A 22,335-nucleotide genomic window follows, 5' to 3' on the forward strand; every position below is an offset into this window, starting at 1 on the left:
CCTGTACCGCTGCTGTCGGCACACGTCTATCTATGCATCTTGTGTGTGGCTATTTGCACCTTGTTTTCTACAATAGACTATAAGCACCTTGAAGGTAGGGAGTGTCTTCTGCCTTTCTTTGTCATCCCAATGCTTAGCACAATTCTACCACACAGGAGGTGCTTCATAAAAGCCTGTGGCCTGACTGTCTATTGGAGCTAGAAGTCCACTGAAAGCCGCGGAATTTTTGCTTCCTTGCAAGCTTTAGACTTCTCCAGGGCACACCCCTCTGATTGTGAACACAAAGGCAGCTCTCACCCCACAGAAAGGTGGGATGAAGGTCATTTGCATCTTGAATCCAGACATGGCCAAGCTAGATGAAAGGAGACCTACCTGTTGGTAACACGGTCAGCACGGGTGTTATCTTGTCCAGCTCTTCCCGGGTCAGCAGAGTTACTTTATCTGAGATGACCTGCTGTACAGACCCGAGGTGTTGGAAGGTGGGGATGACCACAGCGAAGTCCGGGATATAGGAGATGGTGCGCATTTCCGTGTCGTCATCATGGCCGATCCGGATACCAAAGGGGACCGCGCCGCTCCTCTTCAGAACCACGGAGGGTCCTCTGATGTCATCCCGGGACCTGCTCGCACTGAGAACGATCAAGAACTGGGGCACGCCTTCAGCGATCCTGCTCCCTGCTGATTCCACAAGCATGTTCCTCATGACAAAATCCAGGGCCGAGCCGGTGTTGAGGGACGAGCCACCGAGCAGGGTGAGCCGGCGGATGGCATTGACCACAGCCTGCTGGTCCGAGTATGAGTTCAGGTAGAATTCGGGCCGGGCTCGCTCACTGTACTGCACCACAGCCACTCTGACCCGGTCGGGACCCACATCCAGGCTCTCTACCACTCTCTGAATAAATTCTTTCAATAAAGAGAAGCCGCTTCTGACTCCCTCAGAGCCATCGATGAGAAACACAACGTCCTTTCTCTCACCTGGACCTAAAAGGAAGAAAGCAGACCAGATGATTCACCAACGACCTCGTGTTCCTGTCCACCCCCTGCCATAGGTCTCTTGGGGGAAACTGGAGAGACTTAGTCGGGGGTAGGGGAGAGAAGGTGGAAACTGTTCCATTAGTCTTTGGTAATGTTTCTTAAAGACTTGTTTCCTGGCATTGCAGAGTAGAGAGGGGATCATAGGATCTCAACTTTACTGATGAGAAAACTGGATCAATAAATTAATAGGTCAATAAATCTTGCTTAAGAGCATGGAGGTGGTAAATATCAGAGGCAAGATTTGAGCCAAGTCCCTTCTGACTCCAAATTATAAGATCATAGCTAGAAGGGACTTTCGATGCTCCAATCTCCTCCTACAGACTAGGAAATCAAAGCCCACAAAGTTGAAGTGATTTGCCCAAGCCAAGGTCACACAACTAGTATGTGTCAGAGATGGGATTTGAACCTTGTTACTCAGGTCCAACAGATTTAGAACTGGGAGAGACCTTAGAGATAATACATTTGAACTCCTCCATTTTAGAAATGAGGGAACTGAAACCCAGATCATTGAAATAATTTGTCCAAGGTCACAAGGATATTAAACTCCAAAGCCAGCATTTGATTCTCAACCCAGTACTCTTCCCACCTGACTGCCTCCCCCATTTAATGGGTGGGCAATGAATGAAGCAGTCATAAAGATAGTTCAGTAGCAAAAATGAAATCCCACCACTAGGTAGCATGATAATTGACTTCCTCAGCAATCTCCCCATTAAGTTAAATCCAATCTCTCCACTGACCCATATGCTGGAGGATAAGTATCCTGGAAAAGTAGCTATGGCCAAGCATACCTTGAGGTGGTCCACCATTTTGCACAGTTTTCAAGAGATTCACAATCTGTGGCTGAAGCTCTCCAATCTTGGGCAGAGATTCAACAGTTAAGATAAATGCAGGGGAAGGTACAATCCTTTCTAACTCAGCAGCATCTGCATTCTTGGCTTGGAAAATGAATGGAATAATGCCAACTTGTCTCAGATTCTGGGCTGGCACATCTACCCGATCAGTTGACCTTCCAGCAGCCAGAAGGACGAGGAATTGAGGCACCCCTTCCTCAATTCTGCTCCCAGCTGACTTCACGAAAATATCTCTCTGTGCCAAATCCAGGGCATAGCCCATGTTGAGGGGTTTGCCTGTCTTAATCTTCATCCGTTTCACAACATTCAAGATCTCTCCCTTATTCTGGTGTTCAGAAAAACGAGACTCAATTTTGACATTGTCACTGTACTGGGCCACTGCTACCCGAGTGCCATCAGGTTTCACATCCAACTCATCAATAATCTTGTAAAGGAAGTCCCGGACTGCAGGGAACTGACCGACGAGGTTGGCTGAGCCATCAAAGAGGAACAGAATGTCCCGCTTGTTTTCTAAAATAAAGGTGAATGAAAACAAAATAAGTAAAGTAGACACTGGTGATCACAGCCGGTTGGATTTCAATCAAGAGCTACAGGGACTCGCTAACAGGATTCACCAAGTATGGAAGAAAATAGCTATACCAGCAGCCAAAAAGAATGCAAACTCACTGTCACTAAAATTTGGGGTCCTACTGTGTTTATCTGGGAATAGAGAGAAGAAATGGTGAGCACATAGACTCAACACTTTGCTTCTCAAAAAACAAAAAAATCCAGGAGTGGCTAGGTGGCACAGTGAATAGAGCACTGGCCCTGGAGTCAGGAGGACCTGAGTTCAAATCCAGCCCTGGACACTTAACACTTACTAGCCCTGTGAGCTTGGGCAAGTCACTTAACTCCAATTACCCTGCCTTCCCCCCTCCTCAAAAAAAAGTTATCTTATTAAAAAAAACACACACACACAAGAAAAATTCCATAACACTCTATGACTTGTGAGATGCCATTGGTAGCAAGGAATAGGAAGGCTGCACCCTTTCTAAAAATAAATTTAGCTGGAAAACAATTAATGATGGTATTATCACAATCATGCTTTAAAAAAATGTAAGATTGATCTCTCATGACAAAGGGTGCCATTGGTTGATAAATATGGATGGCATGAAACAGGCTCCCACTTATTCAGTTGAAATGAATGATCATTTCACTAAATTTGAGATTATGGCAGACCAAATAGTAGCCAACAGCACACTCTTTCTCATTGCTGCATATCTATCCATCTACTCTGTCCTTGTTCAGAAATATAATTCTTCTTAAACTCCCTTTAAAGGGGCACAAAGAATCATGGAAAAGATAAATTTATGGATCAAACTACATGGGGTGACTTAGCTTTATTTCATTCCATCCAAACAGCTCCTGGGAGCGATTCTGATTGTAAGAATCAGTGAGTTCCATGGCTGTCACTAGTCAGCAGCAGTGCCCCCAAGAAGCCTTCTGAGCCCCATGACCATAGACAATAGATAGTAGGGGAGGCAGAGTAGAAACTATGCCAGCATTTCAATCGAATTCTTCTCCAAATTTGTCTTTGCCATCCTGTTCACAATGGAGGTTTTGCCAAGCGTTATAGAAATGGTCCACGTTGAACTTCCCCACAGTAGAATAGAAACTCCCTAGGAGAAGGGGGTATTTTATTTCTGTCTGGCTCTCCAGGACTTAGCTCAGGGTTAGACTAAATAGCCTCCAAGGCACTGTCCAACCTTGGAGTATTTGTATAATCCTGCAAATTTAACTCCAGTATAAAAATATGCCAGGTATAGATGCTGATTGGGATCATCTGTGATGAATGCAAGGAATTCTCTGTCTCAGCCCTATCTTCACTGATGTTCACATAAGTGAAAGTTGCAGGCAAATGTTCAAGAGGACAATTTAAACCAGATTTAAGATCAAACAGTTCAAATGTGATATCATCTCTTGTTATGTTATCAGGACACATCCAGTCAACTCAATTTCTTCATCTATAAAATGAGGGAGTTGGAGTAGATGGTCTTTTAGGTCCCTTCTTGCCCTGAATCTACAATCCTATTATTTCTCTGGGCTTCAGCTTCTTCACCTATAAAAGAAGGGGGCCAGACCAGATGACCCTGTGAGGACCCTTCTAAATTGAAATCTCTGATAATATGAATTCCTGCTGTATCTGCAATATGGTAACAGAGCTCAGAAGGCAATAGCACTTTTCAATTCAGAGGGTCACTAAAGTCAATATGTTTTCTGAATTTTATTTTTTTTTAATTTTTAAAATTAAATTTTAAAGGATTCTGGCGAAAAAGAGCCATAGAATGAGCAAAAAAAAAACTAAAAGTAAAAGTCATATGCTGTCTGAAATGGAACTGAGCTACAAGGGGGTCCTTCATAATCAGTGTTAGAATATAAACTCCTTGAGGGCAGGAACTGTCTCACTTATGTCTTTGTAAATTAGCGCCATGCTTGGCATATAGTGAGCATTTAGTAAATAGCTTTTTAATTAATTTTTAATTTATTCATCTCTTCCTTAAAAAGCATTGATGGAAGAATTGGAACATGCTGGTATAGTATCTCCAACATCCAATTTTTTTAAAAAAGTCAACCCCAGGAAAGCTTCATCCCTCGTAAGGGTCACAACAAGGTAGAGAAAGGTACTGACCAACTGCCTCCCAGTTTGGTCTCCACTGGAGTGAGAGGATAGAGAGTTGGGATGAAGAAAATTGAACATTACCTGTTGGGGCAAGTGGAACTTCTTCCACACCACCACTAACATACGTGGTTAGGGGCTGAATCAATTGCTGTGGCAAGGCTGGTAGGGAATTGAAATCATCCATAAGATAGACCAGGCTGGGATTAAATGCAATCTGCTCGAGCTCTGCCTTGTTAGCCTGGCTAGCACCCACACAAAAGGTCAGGACTCCAGCTCGGGCTAAAGCATTTGAAGCTTGCAAGTAAGAATCCCCCGACTGCCCAGCAGCGAGCAGGAGGAGGAGCTGAGGGACGTTCTCATGGATCCGGCTCCCGCCAGCTTCCGTGAAATGTTTGGAGCGCACAAAGTCAAGCGCTGAGCCAATGTTCAGAGTGGACCCCCCTTTGAGTTGCAGCTGCCGCAGGCGAGCAAGCAAATCTGCCTTGGACTGGTATGTGTCTAGGGAGAATTCAGTTTCGGGAGTGTCGCTAAATTGAACTAAACCGACCCGGATATTGTCATAGCCCACATCAAGGCTGTTCACTAAGTTCATTACAAAGTCGCGCACATAAGGGAAGTTGGCGTTTCCCACGTTGAATGATCCATCCAAAAGAAAGATGATATCCCTTTTGTTTACAGGAACTGCAGTGAAGCACAGAAAACAAAGTGAGATACTCAGAGACAGGTAACACACTGTGTGAGACTGGACCATGTGTGCATCCCGCGCAGGCACACATCGGACACCAAGACCACAGAGAAACACGGTGAGGCCAAGCGTGCTGGGCATCAAATATGACAGATGGCTCTGCATATTTCTTTTCAACTACTGCTACTGGTGAGGCATTTTGATGGTCAAGGGTAAGAAACTGAGTGGAGCTCACAAAACACATAGGTGAACCATCTCCCACGGTGGGATGGTTAGCATCAGAAATCATCAGAAGAATGGTGACAGCCCTCCACATTGCCCCCAGAATAAATCCACACACCAAGTGACATTACTCTTGTCACAGTCTGATCCTACTGGGGAAGGTGGTTAAAATAGGTTGGGGCTGTTCCTCTAATTCCTGATTGGGACCATCCAGCTGTGCCTTTCTTGTTTCTTGTGAAAAAGAAGTGGGGATTCTTAGTGGATTATGAGCTCTAGATGGGCCAACAGTGTACTATGGCAGACAAAGAAAGTTCATGCAGTCTCAGGCTGTTTGAGGGCTGTAATGTCTAGGAATAGAGAAGTGGTGGTGCTACTCTGGGCATGACAGTTTAGGAAGGGCATTGATGATTGAAAGGTAACTAGGATGGGAGAAGGACTAAGGACTTTTGTATACAAGGATTGACCAAAGGATTTGGAGATTACAAGGCTAGCGAAGAGAATTTGAAAGCCTGTCAGGGTAAATGGATTCAGCTTGATCTGTGCATCGGAGGGAAAAACTGAAGGGTTTACATTGGCAGAGTGAACTTTCTGTGCCAATAGAATTACGAGTCTAGTCCTTCTCCCTATCCCAGATCTGCTTTGTCTTTTTTTTCCTCTTGACAAAACCTTTCAAAAAACTCTTTAGGTGAGCCAAGGGGATGGGAGACCTTGCCAGACTGATAGAGGCAAGAATTGGTGATAACAGTAAAAACAAAAAGTGATGTCCCCTCCCACCAACAGCTATAGGGGGCCCATAACAAGGGCCAAGGGTAAAGGAACAGTGGAAAACAAAGGTCCATATCTTGTCCCCTTTCCTCCCTGGAGTTCTATGTTCTAAGTGAGAATATTTGCCATTATTCCCTGCTGATTTCTTTATTCCTTGAAAGTCACAGAGCCACATTTTGGTTTGGTTTTGTGACATCTAAAATATGTGCTCAAGGCAATATTCAAATGGAATGTATGAAGAACTTCACACCCTAATAAAGACAGTTACATGTTTTAAAATGCTGCTTATAATACATGGCTGGGGTCATAAATACATTTAGGACAGGAAGGGACCTCAGGAGCTTTCAAGTCCAACCCCCTCACTTTACAGTAGGAGAGGCTGTGACTTGCCCAGAATCACATAACTGAGATGGGCTTCTAATTCAGCTGTCTCTGAAGTTCCCGTCACTATTCTACCCTGCCTCTCAGTGGAGGATAAAGTGACCTTGGCTCCTTCGGAATTTCCTCACATTTTCTAAATAAATGCCTAGACAGTGCCCTCAGGACATTGAGAATATGTGCCACGTCATTCTTGACAGTAACCCTCATCTGCCATCACTGGGACCTAGCAGTTAACTCCTTTTTCAAATCTGAGAATCAATGAGTTGTAAACTGTCCTGGAACAATCAACTTCAATAACTTTGGCATGGTATGGAAGCTTGAAACACAGAAAGACAACTAAGCCTTAAGATGGGGGCAGAGGTGGGGGTGGGGGTATCCAAGGACACCAAATGGTCTTAAGGCTTGGCATGCAGTCATGCAACAGAGAAGGAGACAGTGACTTGGAGAAGCTGGTTAGAGTGAGAGGTGGTGGTTCCGTGATATTCATCTTCATTAAGGACGGCTGGGTGGATCAAATCCATTCAGGTTACAGGTTCCCAAAGCAACGTTCGAAGGAAATTGTTTGTGGACTTAACATGGAGCTTTCCCATTCTATCCTTGCTGAGTTCTCATTTTATTTGGGGAATTTGAAGAGGATGGAGTTCAATCTTCGGGCACTACTCCTCTCTACACAGAGGCCCATTCAAACACTGGCCATTACAGACTGACCTTTAGCCATCCAAGATCCAGGCTTCTCAACCCCAAATAAAAAGGGACCTCAAGTGTAATAGCCATCTTGTCTTATTACATTTTTTTAGCAGTAGTCTGTTCTGGATTCTATTTAGCGACACAGAGGCCAAATCATTCTCTCTTTCTAAGATCTCACTTTAAAATGATTACCCTACTTATGGTTCGGAACATACCTTGGGTGGTTCCAGAAAGAGTTCTTAATGGCGCCAGCAAACCAGGTAAAATGGCTTGCAGAGGCCCAGCTCGGAATTCTGGAGGGACGAACACCAAGGAGGAGTCAAAGGCAACCTCTTCTAGCTCCGTTCTGTCTGCCATTGGGTTCCCAATGGAAAAGGCCATGATGCCACTTCTCTTCAGCTCCTGGGCCGGCAGGCTGATGTCATCAAGGGACTTACCTCCCGTGATCAACACCAGGAGTTTGGGAACTCCTTCTGTGGCACGATAACCAACAGAACTATTGAAGAAGTTGTTCCTGATGTGGTCAAGTGCAGCGCCCGTATAGAGCACTGTGCCATTAAGGGGCCTCAGCCTCCGAACAGCACTGAGGACATCCTTTCTGGTGTGGAAGTCCTTAAAATAAAACTCCGGCTTAACAGTGTGTGTGTATTGGGCCACGGCCACTTGAATCAGATCCTGTCCAATTTCCAGCTTCTGGATGACTTTGTAAATGAAGTCACGGATGGCATTGAAGTTGGCTGGTCCCCGTGTAGATGTGCCATCTACCAGGAAGACTATATCTCTCTTGTTGACTTCAATGACTGCAGGCAGTAATATTATATAGTAAGTGGACAGGCTCAAACACCCACATTCAACTTGATTTTCTAAAAGCCTAGAAGGACATCGAAGACACTACAACATTTCTGTGACTGACTTAATACTAAGAGCTTCCCAGCTGGGAGGTCTTTGGGTTAGATATGCTTGAGCTATAGCCACATCCATTCCTAAAGAATAGCAGTTAGTAACAGTTAAATCAGCTGAGTAAGAGTAAGTTGGGTTTGATCAACTCCCTGTTAGGGGATGTCACGACCAAAATTCAATGTGATCCTCTTTGCTCCCCAAATATATCACTTGATATACAGCCCTGAGAACAGAAATCATTAGAAACTCAAAAGAAAAACATGGAATTTATCTTTGCCCAGAGATGCCCCTGTGACTGACACAGGGGCACAGACCCCAATGTTCCCAAATGCCAAAGCAGAATTAAGGTAGAGTTAAAGCTATCATTAACAAGGGATTTTTTGTAGCTTCACTTTTCAGAAAATAAAATGTGGCTTTAAATCACTATAAGAAATAAACAAAAAGGGGGGAGATAACTATTAAAAGGAAAATTGGTGCGAAAACCAAACAAATAAGACCACAAAAGTCTTTTTATGAGAGCATGTTCTGTTGTAAGAGTGTGGGTTTATACCATCAGAACCAAAAACACAGACTATAAAGTAGAAAAGACAAAAACAGAAGAATAAAAGATATATCCTAACCAGAACATTTCCTTTTTGGGAAAATAACAACAGTACACCATCTGTAGGACCACATCACAACATCATAAGGAATAGAGAATACTCTATGCATTTTAGAGGCACAGGCAAATTCTCCAGGAGCCAGACGAGAGAAGCATGTCCCAGAATATTTGATGGAGAGCAAAATAGAAGTTATGTCATCCTTGGGAATACTACAGAAAGAAGCCCAGATGAGCAGTGCAGAAACAGACAAGCCTGGTAGAGAGGCATGGAATAGTAATGATGGGGGATTTAAATGATGTGGGCATCTGCTGGAGACCCCTGTCAGCCAAATAAGGAGCAAGTAATCATACCTTGGCTTGTCATAATAATGAGTTCATCCTCCAACAAGAGGAGGAACCAATAAATAATAAATAAAACTAATAAAAAATAAATTTTATTCTGCATCTGAATCTTGTTAATAAAGAAAAAAAGATTCTTGGGGGCATGGGGGTTAGAAATCATAGGAAGCTTGTGCCCAAGGCACTACTCCATTCCAAAATTTGTGAGAGAGGAGTCAATAGCCTGGCATGCACCCTAGAATTGGGGAAACTTTATCTCAAAGGGTTCAGTGTAAAGATAAGTCAAACCCTGTGGACTAAAATCCTAGAGGAATGTTATTCCAGGAGGGATAAGGAGCTCTCAAGAATGAAATTCTGAAGACATCAAGAGGATAAAGTGGATGCATAGGGGATTTCAAAATCTAAAAGAACTGAATGAATTGTGCAGAATATGGAAGCAAAGAGGAGTGACAGAAGACAAAAATAAGCACAACATGATGCTTTGAGAAAGGCGTTGGAAAGGCTAAAGTTCCAAGTAAACTGAGGCAAATCTAGGGACAACATAAAAGTGGGCTTTTTTGGTTTTCGGGGTTTCTCCTTTTGTCTTTAGCCCTACTAGGGAAAACGAGAGGATCACAGAAATGACAGGCCACTTCTTGGGGGGGGGGGCGATGATATGATGATGCTTGAAAAGGTGGAGATGCTCAATTCTAACTTTGTGTCTCTTTTCTCTGACAAGGAGAATAATCTTTGAACTGGAAAGAACAGAATAAAGCTGGCTAATGAAGAGCATTTACCAAGGACAGGTGAGGAGAAGGAAAGAGAGCTCAAAGAGACACAGCTTATTTTGTTGGCCACCATAGGCAGAACTAGGGAAAATGGATGGAAGCTGCCAAGAGACAAATCTGGGCTTGATGTCGAAAAAAAAACTTTATTAGATATTTGGGGGGAAAGATCTAGAGTGAGAGCTTGAAGGTCCCTTCAGGGGCCATCTAATGCATCCCTCTCATTTTACAGATGAGGAAAACAGAGGTCCAGTGAGCTCCGATGATTTGCCCAAGGTGACACAGGGAAGAAGAACCAAAGGTAGACTTTGAACATGAACCTTTAGCCTTCAGGACCTGTGCCCCTCCTCTTGTCTCCCCAATGAGAGAACAGAGATGGGGAAGAGAAGGAGCATAGGATCACAAGCCCCAGAAACTGAAGGCATCTCCAAGCTCTTGAGAGGCTTAGATTCAGGCCTGGAAAGGATCTTACAGGCCATATAGCCCAATGCCTTCATTTTCCAGGGGAAGCTAAGGGTCAGAGAGGACCTGCTCAGGATCACAGAAATAATAATTAGCAGAACCGGGATTTGAACCAGGTTTTCTGATTATTATGCTTTTCGAGATCATGGAGTCCAGTCTCCAAAGACTAAGAATAAACATGGAAAAGAGAGAGATTCTGGATAAAAATGTGAGAGACTCTGCTTGATTTAAGATTGAAGGTCACAAGAGTGTTTGACATACCAACACACACACACACACACACACACACACTAACACATACATAAAAAGGAACATCTATATGAGAGACTATAGTTTCTCTCTTGACCTACTTGAGCTTCGATAGGAAGACTACTAGGGAACTGCATTTCTATTTTAAAACCCATATTGGTTGTGATCCATTTGGCCACATACCCTGCCCGGCTGTGAATCGGCAGGACCTGTAACTTCCTCTCAGCAACTCTAAGCATCGTTTTTCAAAAATTGGCATGGAGAATTCATGCCAAATTTTAGAGAGGAACATCAGAGGCCAACTGGTCCAACTCTACCCCCAATATGGATCCCCTCCCCATCATCCCTCAGAAAGGTCATCCAGCCTCTGCTTGAAGACCTCGAACAAGGAGAAAAGTGCCAGCCCTTAGAGTGGCCTCTTTCCCAGTGGGATGCTCTAGCAATTAGGAAGCTTCCCGTACTGCAGAACTTCAACCTACCTCTGCATCTTCCCCCAGGGCTCTCGGTTCTGTCTTCTGAGGCCATGAAGAATAAGGTTAGCCCCTTCTCCACATGAGAGCCCTTCAAATGTTTGAAGACAGTGCCCATGGCCCTTCCTAGAAGACTTCACCTCTCCAGATTAAGCATCCCCAGTCCTTTTGACATCAGTTCTCATTTGACACCCTGGTCACCCTCCTCTGTACCCTCCCCAAACCTCCAGATATCGTCTGGTCAATGCAGATGGGTCAGTGGGACCATCATCATTAACATCCCATGGAGAGTCTGATACAGAGCTGGCGGTCTGATCCCTGGTCCTCTGACTTCAATCCTAACACTCTTCATTTCATAGGTTTATCATTAGGAACATCAATCATCATTGGATTACTAGGCAGTGACTCCCTTAGGGCCTACTGAGGTGCGAAGGGCCACTTGTTCCAACAAGCAAAGGTCCTAGAATTCAGCACTTTGGAAGTTCTTTGGCCTAATTTGTGCTCCCTTTCTTCCTCTTGAATAATAGTCATGCCATCTGTCATCAGCCCTTCTCATGGCTATTCATGGGACTGCCCAAAGTTGGTTCTTCCTGACCCAGTCATGCTTTCAAGTGTTACTGTTATACTGTCCTTGAACTTGTCACAGACACAGTTTTCAAAAACATTTCAATTTACATTCAGCATAATCTGGCTGAAATCCATCCCTCAGTCCCAGGGATCATTGCTATGAATATTTTATATTATGATATAATTATGAATTAAGCAGAAAAATCATCAGAAACATAATATAATAAAAGTTAACTTATATTGATTGGTGTCAAATATTTCTTCTACTTTCTAATAAAAAAATTAAGCTCCAGTATAGTCCAATTACATAAATTTCCAGTTAGGAAAGCATTGCTTACATTGACCATCCTGCCTGGTGTATTTGCAGCAAGAGGGACTGTTTGGAAGAAAAGTGATTTAAACCTACAACATTTAAAGTAGTCATTGTAAAATATTAAGATGAAATTAGTCATTTCCAATTGGCACCAATAACATAACATCTAATGGGTTTTTATGATCTTATTTCCCCCTCAATTTCAATTTATAATACAAAGGAATAGTCTCTTTGTGCTGGAAGGAACCTTGAGACCATCCTGTGCAGCCACTCACTTTTCAGGTGAGGAGACTAAAGGCAAGGAAGGTCATAGCACCACAGCCAAATAGTGTGAAGGCCTCACTGACCAAAGCATCAAGAGGGGGCCATCCAAGGCAGTCTATGCAATTATGCCTCCCAGAAGATTTCTTGCTAAGGAAATTGCTTTTGTCTTTGAAAAGCCCTGTTTTAGAAGGAGAATTCAGAGCTTCTTGCCTTAGAAGGTGTCCAACTATAAGCACTCCCAAAATGAAGTGAGCCACTGAATGGAAGTCATGTGTCCTCCACCTGGGTTGTTTTGAAAAGCAACTGATTGCTTACAGTCAGGCCCAATCTTTAGGTAGCTTTAAATGCAAAGGACAAATAATCTTTTCAAGGTTCCTTATTATTTTTAGTACTTTCACTAAATATGCTTGGTAGAACTAGTCTAGAAAGTTCTCTTAACAATGATTCATATCACACCAAAAGCCAACCATTAACAAATCAAGTTTTCTTGTTCTGAAGCTACATAATATCACACTGAACTCCAAAAACTCTAGGTAGCATCCATAACACTGAGGGACTGTGCCGTCTTACAACTTTTCCACACAGGAACCTACTCTACTCCTGTCTTTACTTGCAGCTGAAAGGTAACCCACCAAACCCCATCCATCCAATGATGTCCAGAGAGGTATACATACCTTGGGTGACAATAGTTGGGGGTTGCAACACAATTGTTCTTTGGGCCACTCCAACAATGTAAGGCAGTAAGTATTCTTGTAAGTCGCCAAGGCTACGAAATTCCGGGGTGGTAAACACGAAATTTTCATCGGTAGCAATGTTCTGGAGCTCTGCCCTGTCAGCACCCTGGGCCCCAAGGCCAAATGAAAATATACTAGCTTGCTTCAAGGCTACCACTCCATCTCTAACGTCATCACTAGACTGTGAGCCGCTGATGAGCACTAACACCTGTGGGACCCCTTCCTCCACTCTGCTGCCTCCCGCCTGGGTGAAGTGGTTCTCCACCACAAAGTCCAGGGCAGCCCCCACATTGGTCTCCTCACCACCAATGACCCTAAGAGCCTTGACCGCATCCAGAATATCAGCCTTTGTAGAGTAGCTATTCAAATAGAAGGCAGTTCTGGGCTCATTGCTATACTGCACTACCCCAACTTGGATCTGCCGAGCTCCAATGGAAAGTCTCTCAAGGAAATGTACAAGGAAATCTCGAATAGCTGCAAATTGGGCACTTCCAGTCTTGTCTGATCCATCAATAAGGAAAATAAGGTCAGCAGATTCTTGTGCTTGAAAAGAGAGAAATGCAAAATGTGAAAGCGTTAAAAATGAGTGATTCCATGCAGTCACACAGCAGTCTGACATGTTTCTTTGGAAACCAATAAGAAACACGGATATGGAAAAACACACACACACCACATGTTGAGTGAGAAATGTGAAAATCTCCTTTAGTTCTGCATTCTGGTTGGATAAGAGGCACCCAGTAAAGTTACATCTTGACAAGACTTATATTTCTGATCTTATTTTGGTCAGAAAATCCCAGGGCTAGTAATGCTATATATTGAGCCCATGTGAGATTTCTGCCCGGGGTTTTAGGAGTCGGTTTGAAATGGAATCTGCACACTAATAACCAAAAGCAAACACACAGTAGGCGCTTAATAAATGTTCATCAGCTGGTTGACATAAAGGAGAAACCAATTGAAATAAAAGGATGACTTATGGTCCAAGGATGTATTAAGGGAAAACTAATAAAACATTTTTGAAACCTTTCCATTTTCTTTTTTTTAAGCAATTGGGGTTAAGTAACCTGCTCAAGGTTACACAGCCAGGTGTTTCTGGGTGGGTGCTAAGTGTCTGAGCCCAGGATTCAATCTCCAGGTCTTCTCAACACTGGAGCCTGTGCTCTTACTCACTGTGCTACCTGGCTGCCCAACCTTTCCATTTTCAATCATGAATACAAGGAAACTAACTGCAATCTAAATTTATGGCTGTGAGATTATGGTCCCTGATTTTCAGATTTATCAGCCTTTACCCAGGGCATCATGTATTAGATGTCCTTGGAATGTGGAGCTTTGTCCTTGCTGGAAAAGTCAATTTCACTTTTTTTAAAGGGTGGAATACATTCACTTTTGTGCATATGATAGGGGGCAAAATGAAAAGACCAAATATTTTAATAATATTTCAGATCTGGCTTAATTTGGCTTCTTGTCTGCCATGATGGGTATTCATATTGAACCCAGCTTGGATTGCTTAGGGATTTTAAAACAATTCTTACCTCTATCCACTCAAGTAATGCAGAACAATGTTAAACAGGGTGATATGAAACCAGTCATGACATAATTATCCAACCTTATTCATTTTTAAGGATAACCCTAGTTTAATCACATGGTGGGGGAATACACCTAGGATAAAACCTTATACAGCAGTTACCTGTTGCGTACTAATGATAAGAATGGAGAATAGCTACCAGGGTGTCTCCTCTACTCCCGCAATAATGCAGAAGTAGCTTACATTCCATTCCTAGAAATAGGAGTCATGGCAAATCACCATAGTTAGAATACCACTCTTGAAATCTACAATGTGTGATGGCTTCATTCAAAGATTCTCTGGAAAGAACCATGGCCACATTAATATGTGATTTCTAGACTCAGTGGAAAGTCAACTTGCTCATTTTTAACTGCCTAATCATATCATAAAGGGACATTAAATACACACACAGATACACACACCATGTATACATACATACATAAATACATCATAGAGAATTTTAGTGTAATTTCAGGAGCATTGCCTCAAACTTTTTAAAAGTATGAGATGCATATAAAGGTTCTTTCTCATTATATTTTAACATGGAGACACTAATGGCAAATCAATCCTCTTCCTAGGTAATTTTTTAATCTTATTTGACAATTATGATCTTCTGGGAACTCTTTGTAGACAGGGACTACATGCCCTAAAATCTCCTTTTCTCTGCCCTGATATGTGTGCATTATGGCTACAGACTGGAACTTGAACTAATATCCACTTTGGCCCAGAACTATGATTCAACATGGCAGGGCAGATAGAGGTCTGGCTTCAGAATCAGTAAGATCTAGTTTCAAGTCCCATATATACTCATAATATGAACATCAGCAAATCGCTTAACATTGAAGTGTCCTCAATGAAGTCTGTAAGACTAGAAGTGTCAAATGAGTTCCCAGTCTTCATCAGTGGTGGAGTTCCCACACTAAGGGATCCCTATAATGATGAAAGCACAGGTCTAGACCAATAACCATTTACAAAAATGCAAAATAGTAATAATAAAATGGACATTGGCCCAATTTCAGATCTTTAGCCCTGTTGGCAAATTCATTTTAAAGATAGTAAAATCTTAAGTCTTCCTAAGGGTTATCCTTCTTGAAGAATGAGTTTCAGTACTTGGTAGAGACAAGACCCATCGGATTGGCAGGGAATTGTAGCTACAAGGTTTAAGGAGACCCAGGCTTAAGCAAACAAATGATTACAATTCACAAAAGAAGAAGGGTTTAAGAGCTAGGACTCACACTTCAGAGAAAATCTAGTAAAGGTGACAGTGATAGGGGCTGATGTGCTGTATATGGGTAGATCACATAAATCATATACAGCTATCAATCCCAGCATGAGCAAATGTATTTTCTGTGACTCATCAATCAATCTTGGCAAAGCCTGATTTTGGGGGACAAAGAATGATGAGTCCACTTGCTACCCTGTGAAGAACTCTCAGGTGTTCACCATGAACCTTTAGGGGTTCATGACCAATCTGGGGTCAGAAGACCTAGCTTGAGCCCTGGCTCTGCTGCATCTTCTGAGGTTGACCATGGACAAGTCACTGCACCTCACAGGCAGCCTCATCTGTACCAGGAGAAGGATGGACTGGAAGTTCCCCCAAGTTCCCTTCTTCCATCTCTCAGCCATGCCTCCAACCATACAACATCACATTCTTCATTAGGGGCACACCTTCCATTCAGGCCAGAAAACAAAAAATCGAAACACACCCTTAGGGAAATCCTCTGACCCTCACACACACACTTGGTCATTCTTTGAGGAAAAATAAAAACATACTAAGCATCTACTAAACCAGGGCAGGTCCTAGAGAAATGTTGGATAATTTGTCATCACCGTCAAAACCAGAGTACTCACGTACACAATGATGGAGCATGGGCTAGAAAAAGACTCAGAGCATGCTGGTTAGGTGAGGGAGCCAGAGCATCCCAGGAGCCCTAGCTAGCTCAAGGTCCTTCCCAGAGGGAAGGCTAAGGGGACTCCAGAAGCAGTCAGCTTTCCAAAAAAGCCCAGGGGGGGAATGAGATCTTTTTCTCCTCTCTTGACTCCTGGCTTATAATGTCCATGGCATTTCAAAGTGAAAGGGTTACAAATAGTCAAGCATCATGGAACCATTAACCACCAAGAGAAGTTGATGCTTTCCTGGCATCCTGAGTTGGCAGGTATTTTTACATCCATAGCATAAATAATTCTCTCATTTAAAAAGTAAAGGAGCAGTCATGTTTCCCGTGCAAAGCACACCATTGTAAATGCATTTTAATCGATTGTTTCTTTGTCATGTAAAGCAAAGATTTTTTTTTAAATCTGACCATCTTTCAATGAGAAGTGTGCTTTAGCAAGAAATACTCTTTTAGCAGGAAGAACATTTCATATTTCTCTTTGGTTTCAGACAGAGCATCCTAACAGTGATTGGGGGAGGTCAACCTACTTTGTGGCAAATTGAGGACAGTGGACAATGGGGAGTCTTGAGAGCTAATCCATATCAACCCGACAGGTGGAGGAGAGGAGGTAAAAATGACTGCTGATTAACAAATCCTCAGAATATTTGTCCTGTTGAATAACCTTTCAAAATATTTAAAATGGAAGCAAAGTGTCGATTTAAAACTATGGAACATGCAGTGAAAAGTGGTGACTCGGTGGACGTACAAAGCGAGGTTAATTAGAAGAGAAACAAGGGAGAGGCTGAATGAACATTGATGATGCTTGTGCGTCAGCTTGCTTAGAAGGCAGAGATGTTTTCCTGGGCATAAAAACAAAGGTTTCATTGTCAGAGGTCGGTTCTGTGCAGACAGGACTAACTGATGCTCCCTTTGGAGGCGATTGAGTGGCCGAGGCCTTTTATTCATTTCTAAACACAATCCAATCAACTTCCCAATTGATACCTCTCTGAGATATTTTTATTCACTTTGTCAGGGTCTGCATTGGGGCATTTTAAGGAGGCATTTTAGATGCTTAGATGATGACTACTGAGAGGAAGCAATTGATGTCTCCTGTCTCTGAATAATGAATGTCTTCAGAGGCCTTTGATTGTTTCCCCTGATATAGACAGGGAAGAGGCCTATGTTGTACTACATGAAAAATACTAGAGGTAATCTGGAAGAAAGTCTACACTCCCTTGCAAATACTACCACCAAAAACTGACTAAATAACCACAGAAGATGTTATCTCTGTACACGCTATTTAATGATTCCCTAGAGTGATGGCTCGTCCCCATTGTAGAGAAGGAGCCTGCCCAGCAATTGCAGATTGCATCATAAACTCCAGGTAAATGAGATCCACACTTTCCATCTTACAATAATACCTCATAGCTCAGTCCTGCAGCCTAGTGAACAACTCAGCTCTGCATCACAAGGTGCCCACATGGGCACAGATTCCTCCCAATCTCCAGCCTTAGCAGTTGCAGGGAAGGAGAGGAAGAAGTTGAATGGGGGTCCCATTTATTCTGGAGGGGAAGCTTCGAGCCACCTTGAAGCCCCAAGCATCCTTTCCCTTCTCCTCTTTCAATCTGCCCTTCTCCCACCCAAATACCTGCCCTTCCCATATCACCCCCTCTCCATTTGCTAATTACTACCAAGCCCAAATCCACATGGCTCTATTTGTATCTGGACTTTTTTGGTCGAATCTTCCCCAATCCATGAGAAAACTAGAAATGCCTAATTAGCTCAGAGTCATGGGTTGTCAGGGCTGTCTGTCTCTCAAGAAAAGGATCTCTCGTAAGATGACACCATGGCTCATAGGATGGTAGTCTGGAGCTGGAACCCTCTGGGTCACCTCTTCATTGGAGGGAGAAGGAAATCGAGACCTAGAGAATCTAAATGACTTGGGTAAGTTCACACAAAAAGCACGTGTCGGGGTCAGGATTTGTGCCCGGTTCTGCTCACTCTAAAGCTCAAGCTCTTTCCACTGCACCCAGTGTCTCCTGGGCACAAAGGTTGGCGATGCAAATGCCATGCCCCAAGTGGGTTTGTCGGGACAGAGTGAAAAGACCACCAGAACTGGTGGGAGAATGCCTGAATTCAAGTCAAAGACGAAAAAATGTTCTTCTCAACACATGCCCTACTACGAGTGCTCAGGATTCAGAGTGCTCAGAGGGGAGGGGGGAAAGTGAATTAATCAAATACCATGGCAAGGGGAATATTGACTTTAATTCAGCAAATATTTACTGAACAAGTGATTCGATGCAAGGTGTTTAGCTGGAGATCTGGGTCTGTGTGCATGTGGGGGAAGAGGGGGTACCACAACCACTATGGGGGGCTCCCTACAAGCAAATAGTTGTAATTATTAGTCATCTTGGGAAATGAATCTCAGGCAATGTGCAAACAATAAAGACCCTGAAAATAATGTTGGGAAGCCTCTCTGGGCCTCAGTATCAGCAGCTGAAATGAGGCAGCCCAATTAGCTGATTCCCAAGAGCCCTGAGGCCCCCATCGAGGTGGGTTGGGGGCTTCTGTGGCTTCAGATAGAGAGGCCAGCTTTCCTAGAAAGCTTTCTGGGAAGTGAAAGGGACCTCTACACTCAGAAGAGGATGAATGGTAAAAGCTATAAGAAAAGAATATGGCCAACTTTTTGTCTCCTCCTGGTAATTTTTAAAAGGGGAGCCCTCTATTTCTTTTATTTTGGCTCAGTGCAAATTTTCAAGGCCAAAAGCTCACAAAAAGAATACTTGAATTGGAGTCAGCAGGACCTGGCTCAAATCATGTCTCAGACACTGATTAGCTGAGTGACCCTGGACAAGTCACTTAATTTCACTTTCCTCCTTGGTAAAAATGATGGTGCCAGCCTTCATGGCCACTGAGGCCCCTGTCAGTGCTAACTCTATGACCTTCAGTCACTTAACCTCTCTGAGACTGTTTCCTCATCTGTAAAATGAGAAGGTTAGACACAAGAGTTTCTGAGATGTCTTCCAGCTCTAAATCTATGACCCCAAGGTCAGTCAATTAGCCCATGATCCTTGGTACTTTTCTTTCCAGTAGCAGGTAAATAATTGTTCTTGGCCTTTGAGAAGAGACTGCTGAGAACTACTTAGAACCTTTGTTTTTAAACCTGTGAAGATTCATCATCTGTCCCCCTAGGTCAGAGGTTCTTAACCTGGGGTCTATGAATATAGGCGCTTTTTTAATATGTTTCAACAACGGTTTCAATAGAATTCGTTTCTTTTGTAATCCTACAGATTTTCTTTTGTGCATTTAAATTACTTCGTTCTGGGAAGGGTCCGTGAGCTTCATCAGACTACAAAAAACGGTTAAGAACCCCTGTTCTAGGTCGGGTTTCTTACATGGAGCAGGGCCAATCAGGATTGGCGGGACCTCAGCACCACCCAGAAAGCTGAACCCAGCCGTGGCTTTAATGCTAAAGCTGCCGCCAAACTTAACGCCACGAGGAGGGAGCAAGGCGGGGACACAGCTCGGTGCTGGGAGCATTCGTTACCTGTGATGTCTTTGGGTATCTCTGGAGCCCCGGCAATGTCCGCGACCATGGAGGAACGGACACAGGCCACTAAGTTTCCTACTATGTCATGGAGGGCGGTAAAATTCTCTAGGTTGAAAACATGCAAATCAAGGGGTTCACTGGCCATCTCCTTGAGCTCGCCTTCCTCTGCATCCTGCACGCCGATGGCAAACACATCCACGGCGGAGGCAGATTTCAGTTCTGCCGAAGGCCCGGCCACATCGTCCTGGGATCGTCCATCCGTTAATACTATGATAACCTGGGGGACACCATCGTTCGCTCGGCTCCCGGCAGCCGGAGTCAGATGGCTCTGTATCACGTACTGTAAGCCTCTGCCCGTCTTGCTGTCTCCCCCCAGGTAAGTCATGTTCGAAATATGGGACAGGACCTCTTGCTTAGTATGGTAGGTATTTAGCAGGAACTCAGTGTGTGGGTTTCCACTGAACTGGACCAGAGCAAAGCGAAAATCACTTCCTCCCACAGCTAAAGATTCTATAACATCATAGAGAAACTCCCGAACTAGCTGGAAATGTTCTTTGCCAATGCTCCAAGAGGAATCCACTAGAAATATTATATCTGCAGCACCAGGCATTGTGACAGCTTTAAAAAAAGACATTTTCGTGAAGTTAATTTCTACCCATCCAGATTCTCCATCATCTGACTTGATCTACACTGCACTGTAGCTGAATAACTAATATTTCTGTTACATCATGCCTAGGAGGAAGGGAAAACCATGATATCTTATGCTGGAAAGTCAAGCATCAAGCCTTACTTACCCACCAAAACAAAGGTCCCATAGTCATGGCAGGCAGGCCATTTCACACAGACACCTTCATTTGATGGGGACCCAAGTTCAATGGGCAAAATGGGCCCTGGACTAGCCGTAAGCATACAGAATGAAGAGAAATATTTGCTTTTTGCCTAGAATTCTTTGTCACCATGTGATGATTTTCCTATGTAATGTCACCTCAAAGATTTATCTCAGACATACAATCCAACCTGAATGACTCTCTGAACCCAGAGAGCAAGCAGTCATTTGCTGATATGATTTATCAATTGCATCTACTCAATCACACCTTGATAGGATAGAAATAACAATAATTATTTCAGTTGAGATAATTACATCATAGTTCTATGGGATTAGAATTGTTTCAAAGAACTTTTGAGAGTGTGTACTTCTTCTCTCTGGAACATATGAATATGCCTGTTGACATCATGTTACAGGAACAAGACAACCCATTGTTAAGTCTTAGTGACTAGAGTAGCACCCAAGTTAGATTAGTTGGCTGAGAGACCAGAGTGGATAGATTCTCTAGAGAAGAGTAACCCTTTGGACTGGTTTCAGTCCCATTGGACTTTTACCCCAGTGCCAATGAGCATCTCCACTCTATGGAGAAAGAGATACAGACATTCAAAGGTTCATCCCCATCATGAGCTCATCAAATTGATCTGGGCAAGGGAGATGCCCCTGATCAATCACCATGTTCATTTCCTTATATTCACACATCCCCTGCTCATAGAAGTAATCTCTAAATGAAAAGAACATCCTGTAAAAAATGGTTTTTCAAGCAGCACATGTGGCCTCCACTTTGGCCAAAATGGTTATGAAAGTTTCTAAAACAAAGTGAAAACCTCCTGTCCAGCTCGTTCTGAAAAAAACAAATCAGCACAACTTCAAAGCAAGCATTGCCAGGGCTTACCCTCTTGAGCATCAGTCACCCAGGAACCTGAGACTAAAAGGCAGAATATTGCCACCAAGGGCAAATGTCGATGCTTCCTCATTTTGTTTTCGTCAAAGCACCAGCTATTGGACCTGAGAAAGAGAGAGGATGGAGAACACATTGGTCAATTTCCATTCCCTTTGCCACCATATTGTGTCACGGGGTTCAATTCTGGCTTAGTCCTCCGGGTCTTCTTTTACTTCCAAGGCAGTGCTGTGACCCGGGGAGCTAGGTGGCAGGCCACAGGTCCAGCAGATGCAGTGCCGTGTACTTCCCAGGTTGTCTCCTAGGCCTTCCCATAGCTGGTGATCGTCCGTTGTGTTAGCTAACTGGATGGGTTTTCAAGGGAAATGTGAATACTCCCATTTCATTTGGTCCTCACAACAGCACCATGACACGGGTGTATGATCCCCATTTTCCACATGAGAAGCTTGAGGCCCAGGGAAAGTAAGTGACTTATTCAAAGTAATAGGATCTAGAGCTGGAAAGGGATCTCAGAAGCCCAGTAGAACACAGCCCTCAATTTACAGATGAGAAAAGAGGGCAATAGTGGTAAAGTGACCCACCAAGCCATACAGCTACTGCTGATGGGAGGGGGAGCAGCAGCAACAGCAGCAGCAGCAGCAGCAGTAGTAGTAGTAGCAGTAGTAGTAGTAGTAGTAG

At 43.5% G+C, this 22,335-nt stretch overlaps 1 protein-coding gene across 1 annotated transcript in view; it reads right to left on the reverse strand.

The window, feature by feature from the left end:
* Positions 1 to 22,335, reverse strand: part of COL6A3 (collagen type VI alpha 3 chain) — a 98,735-nt gene that overhangs the window by 58,169 nt on the left and 18,231 nt on the right. The window contains exons 2-8 of the mRNA XM_069103147.1: positions 21,652 to 21,764; positions 19,931 to 20,551; positions 12,889 to 13,491; positions 7,501 to 8,085; positions 4,627 to 5,226; positions 1,824 to 2,396; positions 373 to 981 (exon numbers count right to left, since the gene is read on the reverse strand). Of these exons, the coding sequence (XP_068959248.1) occupies positions 373 to 981; positions 1,824 to 2,396; positions 4,627 to 5,226; positions 7,501 to 8,085; positions 12,889 to 13,491; positions 19,931 to 20,551; positions 21,652 to 21,733 (3,673 nt within the window). The 5' untranslated portion in view covers positions 21,734 to 21,764. The remainder of the gene's footprint in view (positions 1 to 372; positions 982 to 1,823; positions 2,397 to 4,626; positions 5,227 to 7,500; positions 8,086 to 12,888; positions 13,492 to 19,930; positions 20,552 to 21,651; positions 21,765 to 22,335) is intronic.

The sequence above is a fragment of the Petaurus breviceps genome, unplaced genomic scaffold (genome assembly GCF_028583685.1).
Source record: "Petaurus breviceps papuanus isolate PSGF00001 unplaced genomic scaffold, PetGlider_PUasm1.0 567, whole genome shotgun sequence".
Taxonomy (NCBI): Eukaryota; Metazoa; Chordata; class Mammalia; order Diprotodontia; family Petauridae; genus Petaurus; species Petaurus breviceps.